Raw genomic sequence first — 12691 nt, 5'->3', positions numbered from 1 at the left:
AAAACACTCATATTCTTTGGAATGTGAATTTTACCGGTATAATAACAGTTGAGTGGAGGTTGTAAGTCTACTGTTTCGACATTCCCGATCAACACTTTTCAATTTGAGAAGCTGCGTTGGCAATGACATTGTAATTAGGCCTGGGACGATTGTCATTTTCACCATTCGATTATTTCCTGAAAAAATAATCGAATGATTCGATTGTTCGTTGGGGAATCACGTCTTTTAAGTCACAATAGGTGACCTAATTTATGGTGACCCCCCCCATGAAGAAATCTCCATCAAAGTCACATGTTTAGCATAAATGAAAGTAGGCCCTTTTCCCTCGTTTCCATGATTTTTATATCAAAAGAAACTACATGAAATGAGATTAAATCTTTCAGTATATTGTTCCAATGATAATCTTTCCTAAATCAATGCTGTTACTCTGGCATCATGCATACATCCCTCCAAGTGCCACACCCCTTCATATGAATGAATCAGCCCAAAGACGTAAACAACTCATTCATGAAGTATTCTTTGAGATTGACCCCAGGTGGAGCATTTCACTTGAAAAATTTCATCCCTTGCCCACACCATTTCTCCGCCCCCACTTGTGGCACTGTCCACGATGCTACACATGTATTTAAAAAAAATATTTTGCAAAATATTTCATTTGAAATACCTTCAAAATTACGATTTTTTTATCATTTGAACCTACATGTATAACTGGGTCTATTTTTGGAGACTAGTCGAGAAAGTACTGGGGAAGACGGGGCGCATGTTGGAATGTCGTTTTCATTGTGTGAGGGGGATATAAAAAGGTTGCATTGTTTTGAAACATGAAAGGAATTGTCCGGCTCCCACCCTATCTTTCTCTCTCTCTCTCTCTGTCCCTCTCACACACACACAGATGGGGGAGGGGTCAATTCATTTCTGAAGTCATGACCTTTCCTGATAAGGGAACCACTGCCTTCTTCTTTGTTTCCCAAAGTTTCATTGGCTATCCGAAGGTCCAATCAGCTCAAGTGAGCTGGTTGTGTGTTTACTTATTGTTTTGTGCACGCAGACAATGACTTATTTTGTGTATCGACGGCAAGGTCAGGTGGGATTAAAATTTTCGGAGCGCTTTCATGTTGGTGTGTAACTGTGAATGTGATACAATCATTGATCATTTTTGAAAAATTACCTCGGTAACATTATAATTTTTAAACCTGTATGAAGTATTCAAAAACCGTTGTCATCGTTGTTTTCTTGTTTTTGTTATTATTACTTGGGTATTCGAGTTATCCCAATGTCATAATCAGGATCTACCGAACATTCGATTAGTGTAAATTTTTCTAATTTTTTTTTTCGATTGGTGATTGGCGGCATGCCAATCGAACCATTCGATCAATCGATGTTTACTCCCAGGCCTAATCGTAATCGATCATGATCAAGCTACTTGAAATAATCATGAAAAAAATATTCTGATCTTTGTAATTCTGTTTCTGTCCTGATTCTCTCATTATCAATATTTTTTCTTTTTTTTTAATTTTCATTTTAAAAAAGAAAGTAGAAATGACTTATTTTTTGTTTAAAGATTAAAACAAAAGAAAGTTCAACTTTTTTCATAACTATTCTTTTTAGAAACAAAATTTATTATAAATATATGACAGATCATGCTGGAGATCACTTGTTTGTGGGTCGGCGATCTTTATTTTTTTATATGTTAAATATAATTTGGCATTTATTGCCGAACCCCGAACTGAACCAAAGTTCGGAGAAAAATTGCCGAACCGAACCCGAACATGCCGCCTGACTTGCAGCACTAATGTAAGACAATTATGTGTTAAATGCTTTATGCAAGCATAAATTCAAAATTTCAACCTGTTTTATTTTTTTTTTTTTTTGGGGGGGCTTTCCTTTTTTATTTGTCTTTGCTTGCATTGCAATGATTTTTGTCTCACCTGCGAAGCAAAGTGAGACTATAGGCGCCGCTTTTCCGGCGGCGGCGGAGGCGGCGTCAACATCAAATCTTAACCTGAGGTTAAGTTTTTGAAATGACATCATAACTTAGAAAGTATATGGACCTAGTTAATAAAACTTGGCCATAAGGTTAATCAAGTATTACTGAACATCCTATGAGAGTTTCATGTCACATGACCAAGGTCAAAGGTCATTTAGGGTCAATGAACTTAGACCATGTTGGAGGAATCAACATCGAAATCTTAACCTGAGGTTAAGTTTTTTGAAATGTCATCATAACTTAGAAAATATATGGACCTAGTTCATGAAACTTGGACATAAGGTTAATCAGGTATCAATGAACATCCTGCATGAGTTTCACGTCACATGACCAAGGTCAAAGGTCATTTAGGGTCAATGAACTTTGGACGAATTGGGGATATCTGTTGAATTCCCATCATAACTTTGAAAGTTTATGGATCTGATTCATGAAACTTGGACATAATAGTAATCAAGCATCACTGAACATTTTGTGCAAGTTTCAGGTCACATGATCAAGGTCAAAGGTCATTTAGGGTCAATGAACTTTGGCCGAATTGGGGATATCTGTTGAATTCCCATCATAACTTTGAAAGTTTATGGATCTGATTCATGAAACTTGGACATAATAGTAATCAAGCATCACTGAACATTTTGTGCAAGTTTCAGGTCTCATGATTAAGGTCAAAGGTCATTTAGGGTCACTGAACTTTGGCCGAATCGGGGGTATCTGTTGAATTACCATCATAACTTTGAAAGTTTATTGGTCTAGTTCGTTAAACTTGGACATTAGAGTAACCAAGTATCACTGAACATCCTGTGCGTGTTTCAGGTCACATGTCCAAGGTCAAAGGTCAATGAACTTTAGCTGAATTGGGTGTATCTGTTGAATTACCATCATAACTTTGAAAGTTTATGGATCTGATTCATGAAACTTGTACATAAGAGTAATCAAGTATCACTGAACATCCTGTTCCAGTTTCAGGTCACATGATCAAGGTCAAAGGTCATGTAAGGTCAATGAACTTTGGCCATGTTGGGTTTTTTTGTTGAATAACCATCATATCTCTGTAAGTTTATTGGTCTAGTTCATAAAAAGAGGACATAAGAGTAATCATGTATCACTGAACATCTTGTGCGAGTTAGAGTAGTATGCAAAGTCAGCACTGCTGCTATATTGAACCGGGTGATGCAGGTGAGACGGCCAGAGGCATTCCACTCGTTCATAATAAGAATGAATGTTGTGGAATTGATGATGATTAACTTATTTGAGATATTTCATGAGCACTCCTCCATGAACATTGCTTGAAACATATTTGAACTCTTCCAAAAACTTCTGTTTATTCAAACACTAATCATTACACAATCCTATTTTAATTTTGTCTCCTATAGCTCTGGCTGTCTTCACTGAAAGCAAAAGAGACTGATGAATATATTCCTTGATTCATATCATAAATGTAAAAAGATATTCATCAAGTACACATTGAGAGGAGAAAAGAAGATATAGCAAGGATACATCATAACACACAACTTAAGGTAAGTCCTAAGTTTATCTGTCATTGAAGAATGTTCTCTAAGAGATCAAAGACGATAATAGAATTTATAGGAAAATTGAATTTGCTGCCATTTTTTTCTCATTCAGAAATAAATGTGACATTTTAAGCATGCATTTATGCATTTTTAAATTCCAAATTCTGTTTTAAGTGTTCTACATTGCATTCCATATCTTCTTCATTGACATGTACAAAACATGATAAAGCAATTGAAAATAGTAAAAAAAATCGACAAACATGAGTTTCTATGAAGATAAAGCTTAAAACAAACAATGCAAACTGGATGGATGAGCCATTTTTTTTTTTCTCACTTCTTTGATGTTGATTTAACCCTAAATCTCCCGGGGTATTTTGATTCTTGTCATTCCCGGGGGGGGGCCATTATGGCCCCCCTTAAGATCTCGGCCGCCGATTGCGCGAGCGACGCAAAAATTTGCACGCTGGTAGTGTGCGATGTAATCTACAAGGCTGTATGGTAAAATTTTCCAAAATAATGAGATTTTATTTTATATGAATTAATTATGCTAATTTATGCATAAATCATACTTTTTGCTCTAATTCACTAAATAAAGCTCCTAGAATGCTAATTTTTGGTAAAAAATTTCTTTGTAGCATTCTTAACAATCGTAATTCAAAAAAACTTTGGTTTGGAAATAAATTTCTTATGTATTTTATTGTTTTATGAATTTCTTATGTATTTCTTTGTTTTTTTACTTTTTGTTTTTTATTGTTTTTTCAATGGAAATTGTTCCAGACATAATTCTGATCATAAACAAGGCAAAATTAATTAAGTTTAATCAGTAAAAGTAGAAATAATGATACATTTATGAATTTTGGCTAAATATGCAATTTGCATTGGATTTGTACATGAAATCACGTTTATGAGCAATTTTGGGTCTGACATGCACTTGCATAATGTTGCGTAATGTCGTAACCGCGTACCTGGGCGTCACAACTTTGGTCTCAAAATTTGCGCGAGACTTGAATGTAAAAAGTCAGTGAGCTGCGAGGTGAAAAAATTTCGCGCAGCAGATATATCGCGAAAATTGTTGAGGGGGGGCCATTATGGCCCCCCCCCCCCCCCCCCCCCCCCCGGGAGAATTAGGGTTAATATATGCCAGCTATTCTGTGAAAAAATTCAAGTTTCTGTGTTTTTGACCTCTCTAATTTTCGATAATAGAAACTGGGCCTGTTGATGCTGAGACTTGCTGTTGTTCAGAGGAGAGTGAAAGAAAGAAGAACAGAACAAGCAATAGAATTGCACCGAGAGATGGTAAGTGTCTCCATTAGGCTTGATTTTAAGATTTTGAATAATGGATGTTGTACAGGTAATAAGATATTGACAAGTCTATAAAAAAAGTTATTTGCATTTCTTTGTTATTATACAGTGCATCCCAGAAAAAAGAAAACCGGGATTCCCACATCCTTTTTCGTCAAAAGCAAATGAATTATGATATTTCATTTACATAATCATATGATTCCATTATTCCTCTTTAATTTGATACCTAATTCGAGATGAACAATCCGTGCATTAATGAGCGAGACCAGTTTGAAATGTTAATGTCAAAACCAGATTGCCAGGTTGGTTTGTGCTTATTCGACGATTGCTCATTAGCGTCTCTTGTTTTCTTTGGTAAGAGTCTCACTGATCCCTGAAATGAGAGTGGATTCAGATTCACACATGAGTTTCTGTGCAAATCATTTCTGATATGTCTCAATATTTATTGTCTGTAATCTGCCTTGATTTGCTGAGCTGTTGGTGTCAAATCAGAGATGAGATTCCACTCTTGCCATGAGTATCAAATTTATAGTAAAAACATGTTTAATAATTGTGAAATCTATCTCTCAAAACAGGTTTCCCTTTTTTGGGGATGCTCTGTAAACCGGGTAAAAATTCATTTGTTAATATTAGTCATTTGAATATTGTAAGGACGTTTGTATATCAACCATCCTGTTGTTATGTTGGAAACAAAATTATCAAATCCCTAGGCTTTTTATTACTTGGTTGATAAGGAATTTGGATTTTAGAAACCCATTTTGTCATTTTCAACAATTATACATGTATGTGCATGTACAAGTAACTTATCATTTATTGAATTGTCACAGTGACTTTTTTTCAGTTTTAACATCTACATGCACATGTAAATTATTATAATTTGAGTTGTCGCTATCTTTTCTTGTTCAATTTCAACAAATTCATTTATATCATTATTGATTGATTTTTCTTCAGTTTCAGCAACTATAATTTAGTTAGTATTGAATCGTTACTATCGGTTTTATCTATAAATTGCTATTTAATTTCTTGCAGTTGGTGAAAGGTTGTTGGAATCAATGGATCCTGCAGTGTGAACACAGAGAAGAGCTTAGACTGTTCTCAGCGACAAGGAAAGCAAGACAAATGCACAGGTAGCAAACATATATCTTCAAACATTCCTTCACAGAAATGCTTGCTTTGTGCTCATGAGATACAGTAATTACAGTTCAGGGTACTGACCATTTCCATGTGAATGTGTACAGTCCTGATTAAAACTATTATAGGAAAGAGATTGAATATCAGATTATTTGTAAGATATTTTTAATGAAGGAATAGTGAAAAATAAGGATATCCAATTTACAAAAAGGAATATTCATGTATATATATGTTACTTGGGCATTGACTCCAGTAATTATAAGGGGTTTTCGGTATTTTACAAGCATGAAATATGATTGAAAACTCCTCATATTGGCTCCTGTTTATAATACCTGAAAAGAAATAAACCAATAACAAAATCAAGTCAAATATGGAGGAATTGATGACCATTGATAAACCTTTTGTTCACAGGAAGCACCTTTTGACTGCAGTATTTCAGCAATGGTGCCACTACACAGTATGGAGGAGACATCGTAAGGTAACATTTCAACTGTCAAATATTGTCTTATTTTCCATTTGATGAGAGCCTTCCATATGCTCGACTGAAAAAAAGTTTGAGAAACAAAAGAAAAGACATGTTTTATTAATCTGGTCAAGATAGTGTTTTCTCCCTTAAAGATTCAGATTGTCGGCATTGCTTTATTTTGGCCACAGGGTATTTGTGAAACATGTTGATTTCATTATATTTGCAATTCCAGTGGGAAAACAATCATTATTTGTAGTAAGGAGAGGTGAAATGTCATATTTTCTAATGCAATATCTCTCATAGAGGGTCGTGTGTTCGAATCGTAGCCATGACGTATTTTCCTTCAGCAAGAAATTTATCCACACAGTGCTGCACTCGACCCAGGTGAGGTGAATGGGTACCCGGCAGGAGTTATTCCTTGCATGCACTGAGCGCCGGTGATGGTAGCTCGAGCTAAAGCCGGGGTAATAATAGCAGCGCTTTGTATCCTCTGGCAAAAAGCGCTTTATAAATCCAGCTATTATTATTATTATTAGTTCTCTTTGTGAAATGGGTATTAGCACTATTTTAAGTTTAGCCCAGACACACTAGTTTAATTAATGTTACCTCTATCACTGATATGCAGGCACAGTATGCCATTGCAGATAATCACTATGCTAGAAGGAACCTGCTTCCTAAGTGTATCCAGAGACTTAGAGACAATGCTGAGCTAGAGAAGAAGAAGAGGGCGCTCCATGCACAGGCTATGGAATTCTACAGGTATTGAAAGGTCCATTTATATTTGTTGAGGTGTTGTGGATCAGTGGACAAGTCTCCGGACTTTGAACCACAAGGTCCGGGGTTCAAATTCCGCCGCAGCACTCGCTTTAGTTTGCATTGCCACTCTCCACCTAGGTGTAGTAAATGGGTACCCGATAGGAAGGAATTCCTTGAATGCTCGAGCGCCTGATCAGGAAAGTAGTGCTACAGCCGGGGTAATAGTAAAAACTTTTGTGTAAAGCACTATAGAAAAGTTGCATAGTATTTTTTATTATTCATTTTTATACCCTTTATTTAATTACAATACAATCTTTCGTTACAAAGCACCCATAAAAGAACATTATAGAACATATATATATGGTACTGTTCAATTTTGCATTAATTTGTGTGAGAATAAAAAGTTCTTTCACTTCAGTAGAAACTATCTTTGCTTATTGACTAGTAGTTAGAGAGGCGTTTGGCGGTTTGCTGTATATTACTAAAGTCGCAGATAGGAGGCAAAGAGTTAATATTCAAAATTTGAAATGTTTAACTGAAAAAAAAATTCACCAGATCATATGAGTGGAATGTCCAATGATAGTTTTAATGTATGTTTTCATGGAATTCAGACAGAATGAGACAACCTTTGGTCAGTTTTATGCCAATCATGATACAGCTATGACTACTCATCATGACATGTAGGCCTGTATTTCTCTAGAGGGGTTTCATTTTGTACCATGTTACAAAATCATGGATTATCCAGATTTTGTGTGTACATAATTGCACTTGTTTTATTGTGTACATACTGAAAAATTCCAATTATAATTGTTCACTTTGGCAAAGGGCGCTAAATTCATGCTTAAATTAAGCATGATAATGCAAGATATCTGCATAATTCATTGTAGAATTGAAACATCTTTGAGTATATGTTATGTCCAAGCTCTGTTTTCCATTGATATCTTCTGTCATTTGTTATTGATACCAGGGAAGGTGAGCTTGGTAGGTGTTTCTATCATTGGTGTCAATCATTTCAGCTGAGTCAAGATGTTAGGATGATGGAAAGAATGGTAAGTCCCTGTAGGTACCAAGGTATTCCAAGTGTGGACCTTGTTCCATTTGGGTGCGTCGTGGTCTAGTGGTTCTGACTTTCGCCTTTCAACCAGAGGTCGTGGGTTCGAATCCTAGCCATGGCGTGTTTTCCTTCTGCAAGAAATCTATCCACACTGCTGCACTCGACCCAGGGGAGGTGAATGGGTACCCGGCAGGATTAATTCCTTGCATGCACTGAGTGCTGGTGATGGTAGCTTGAGCTAAAGCCAGCTATTATTATTTGATTTTGTTCTCTCATGAATGGGTCATTTTATATGTATACGATGTATGAGATAATTCTAATTGGTCCTTGCATGCAGGCATTGGACTTAATAGTAATAGGCATTCATATAGTGCCATCTATCTGAAATATTCTATTCCGAGGCACACATGAGAAAAGAAATAATTAGATAGATTGGATGAGTGTCTTACGGCGGGTTTCTACAGAAAATCACTAAAAACGGTTTATCTTTTGCGAATTCACAAAAACGTATTACCCTTAAACCAACATGTTTCTACAGAGCAAATAATCCAATTAACTCACACTCCAAACGGATTAACATGGCAATAACCACCGCCTAGATGTGGTTATGAGAATCCGTATTTGGCACGATGCAGTTTATAATTAAACGGCATGGTGTCTGTTTCTACAGGAAAGATTCCTGGAATTCTGGACCAAATTCGCGACACACAGGAATAGCATCACAAGGCCAAATGACTTCTGACGAGTCAATGTTATGCCGAAAATGGCTCATTTTTATACTTTGTGTGCAAAGTCAAAGGGAGATGAAATTCATAATAGGGTGATTATTTTTTACTCTTATCGGTCTGCTTAAATAATTTTGGGTTTAGTTTTTAAATGGTCAGTAATAATTTCTATTGAAAAAAATACAAAAAACAAAGATGAAAAGATGAAAAAACAAAGAAATACGTAAGAAATTCTAAAAACAAAGAAATACATAAGGAAAAAATTGGCTTTTCACCATTTTTCTTTGTAAAAACCTTTACATCAGATTACAAAGATGACATCTGAAAAAAAAGAAGAAAATTTGAAGTGAAATTGGGTGTTAAATTTGTAAATAATGTTTTTCACAAATACATTTGCATATTTTATTCATAATATATACAGAGATGCCAACCCTCCCGATTTCATCGGGAGGCTCCCGAAAATTCATCCCAACTCCCGCCCTTACGATTACCATCCTTATCCTCCCGAAATTACGATTTTTTTGCATTGATCAAATTGGATTGGAAGGACATGTATCGTCTGCTAACTTTAGCATGTAGTAACTCCATTACGTTCGCTGCTACTAAATTCTGTGTGAAAAGTAGACAAATACGGAGCAGCGAAAAGCTGGTGCATGTGATATGCCCGACGGGAATCCACTGTGCACCAGGCCGGTAGGCCCGGCTAGCTTCGCGAGGCGTGTGTGCTCGCGGCCACTGGATTTGTCGAGTCGTGCGGTGGAATATCGTTGTGTGATTTCGGCGTATTGATGGGTTGATATTGACACGAAATGGCGGAAAATCAACAAAAGAAGACCAAGAAATGGTGTGAGAAGTATAAGACTGAATACAGTCTCCAGTACCTGTGTGTTCGGAAGTCGGAAAGAGGAATTTACCATGCATTTTGCGCAATTTGCAGCGTGGACATTTCAGTTTAGCAGGGAGGTCGTGATGATAATTCGGAGGCACTTAACGTTCGGGAGCAAACGGCACAGGCCTACGGACATTGCGATGGCAAGATCTTCAAGCTCCACTAGTACCCTGTTGTCTTTATTTCACCAAGCAAGGGACCAGCGCTGAGCTTTTCTTTACTGGATTTATAGTGGAACATAACCTGCCCATAGCCGATAGTGATAATGCATCCTTATTATTGTTGTTGAACAGGTACTTCTTTTGTCCCCTCATTTTTTATTTACATGTGAAAATGCATATTTGATATTTTTAATGTTAAAAAAGTGGGAACAGTGTTTATTTCAAAACATGTGAAATGCCCCAAAATAAGGGTCAGATTGCACCAGAGAGCATCTAGAAACCCAGAGCTTCCAGGGCCCTAAGGCGGGCCCTGGACCCCGGCCACAAGGGTCGAGCGCTCCGCGCTCGAGATGTGCGCTATGCGCACATAATTTGGTGGCGGTTGCAAATCCTCCCTAATTCTGATTTCCAAAAGTTGGCATCTCTGTATATATTAAAAATTATTTCCAGAATTTTTATACTGGCTTGTAGTATATTTGGTAAAAAATTTGCATCCAAAATTTTTGCGTTATCACGCGAATAGCCAAGTCCTTTTACGGTTTACCTTGAGAGTGTTTCATCAAAATTTCTTGTTTGGCAACTTTTTTTAGTTTGATGACCGAGAATGACAGGTGTCTGACTGTTACTGTCAGCCAATCCCATAAAATAATAAACTGTTTTGTGTGCCTGAACCACATTTTTCCATTCTTACTTCTCTTCATGTTGTCCTCATGCCATAATCAATTGAGAGTATTACCTATGAACTAGAAAACAAAGACAAATCATTTCAGGAAGGTCTCCAATATAGGGGGTCTGGTGCACTATATTACGTGTATATACATGTACATTATGAAAATTTTGCTTCAAAACAGATTTTGTTGTATCTTTTGGATAAGTCTGTATACATCTCAACAAATTATTTTTGCAAACACATTGTATTACTAATAGCCTCCTTTAAGACAATTACTTGAAGTGAATAACAACACAGCTATTGTGCTTGAAATGTTCTTATTTTCAGGCCTTCCTACACCATGAGAGCATACTTGCAAGGAGGTTCTTTACTGAGTGGAGAGAAAGAACAAGATCTAAGCTGCAGGAATCTGAGAAGATGGTGTGTATCCAGGCACCTGTTATTTCTTATGTCTACTCATTAAAATTATGCTGGCAGAAAGCTCTTCAAACACTTACATACCGGATTCACCACTACAAGTACATGTACATGTGAAAAAATTGCTCTTTATTGCTTGTCAATGAGTGTGTCTTATGTTACTGCTGATTTTGTAAACAATTCCATAATTTTAAAGATTTTGTGGCTGTTTTAGATGATCTATCAATATCGTACAGTTTTTGTCTAGAGTCTATACAGAGGAATCATTCAGTGGTGATCTTTGTTAGTCCCACATGTGTACCATACATCATACCGTCACTGTGTGCAGACTCCCTATATTACCCTTTATATTACTCCCGATATTATCCACACTTTGCCACTCTCTCCCAGGGGCTAATTTGGTACCGGTAGGAAACATCCGTCATTGTGGTTGGTTTAGCAAGTGTGCGCCTAACAGGCTGCTTGACATGCTATGAATCCAGTGACCGGGTAATAATAATTGTGAAGTGCTTTGGGCAGTCGTAGATTGATAAAGCGCTACATAAATGACAATTATTATTATTATTACACTTGCACTGATTCACAACTTCCATAAGTTTATTGACTACAGGCTTACATTTTTTTTGATTTGTCAGTCTTCACACCTTATAAAATTATAGATTCTATGATCCCAGTAGGGAGTCCTTAAAATGTTTTCATCGTTATATCAGAATGGTCATCCTCATAGAGATTGTATGATATGAAACATTGAGTTCATTAGTTCTATAGGGTTATAGCATTAAACCATAGATGGATACCGCTTTCATGAAGATTCAAAATGAAAAATAAAAAATAAAAAAATAAAAAGATTTTGAGGCAATTTGTTGTTGTTGGCCTTTTTACAATTCAGATAGGCAATCATTTATTCACTTTTACTACTACTATCCTTATTCATGCCCTGTGGCACATAAGGCCTCCACGCTTTCTTTCCTTTTTTGGCGGTTTCTAGCACAACCCCCTCATTCCAACTCTTCCATCCATAGGTATTTCTCTCCTCTACAGTTCTCCATGTTGTTTTTGCTCTACCCCTTTTACATTTCCTCCTGGATTCCATGTTAGAGCAGTGTAACAATGATGGTCACCTTGCTTTCTGAGGACATGACCTATCCAATTCCAACATCTTTTGACTTCCTGACTCATCTTGTTAAGTTGACTGAGATTATTGAGCTCCTCCATGCCAATAATGTTTGGCCAGAATATTTGAAGTGCTCTTTTAAGGCATTGATATTTACTTTTAGAGGATCTTGGATATATATGCACACCTGAATGTAGTCTAGAAATCGTCTATTCTTGTACAAATTCTGTTTACCGAATAGCTTAGTATAATTATTGAATGCAAGATTAGCCTAAAATACATCAACAACCATTAAATTTGCTATTAATTTATTTATTTCTGTCAGTTTCATGCCTTGGACCATCACCATGTATCCCTGAGTGCTAAGGCCTTGAAAAGGTGGATGGAATTCACAGTAGAATCAAGACAGAGGTATGATCTTATTTTTAAAAAGAAGTCTGTTCTAGAAATGCAAAAGATATTACATGTTATTATTGCTAATACTTGTTAGGATATTATGAATTCAACACTG

The 12691-nt window shown here is 36.4% G+C and overlaps 1 protein-coding gene across 1 annotated transcript in view; it reads left to right on the top strand.

The window, feature by feature from the left end:
* LOC121413419 (protein SFI1 homolog) overlaps window positions 1-12691 on the top strand; it is a 43370-nt gene that overhangs the window by 16470 nt on the left and 14209 nt on the right. The window contains exons 9-16 of the mRNA XM_041606232.1: window positions 3431-3501; window positions 4699-4791; window positions 5827-5924; window positions 6340-6406; window positions 7020-7153; window positions 8118-8199; window positions 10977-11069; window positions 12506-12591. Of these exons, the coding sequence (XP_041462166.1) occupies window positions 3431-3501; window positions 4699-4791; window positions 5827-5924; window positions 6340-6406; window positions 7020-7153; window positions 8118-8199; window positions 10977-11069; window positions 12506-12591 (724 nt within the window). The remainder of the gene's footprint in view (window positions 1-3430; window positions 3502-4698; window positions 4792-5826; window positions 5925-6339; window positions 6407-7019; window positions 7154-8117; window positions 8200-10976; window positions 11070-12505; window positions 12592-12691) is intronic.

The sequence above is a fragment of the Lytechinus variegatus genome, chromosome 4, assembly GCF_018143015.1.
Source record: "Lytechinus variegatus isolate NC3 chromosome 4, Lvar_3.0, whole genome shotgun sequence".
Lineage (NCBI taxonomy): Eukaryota > Metazoa > Echinodermata > Echinoidea > Temnopleuroida > Toxopneustidae > Lytechinus > Lytechinus variegatus.
The sequence above is the reverse complement of the archived record's forward strand: the minus strand, read 5'-3'. Positions and strand labels throughout refer to the sequence as shown.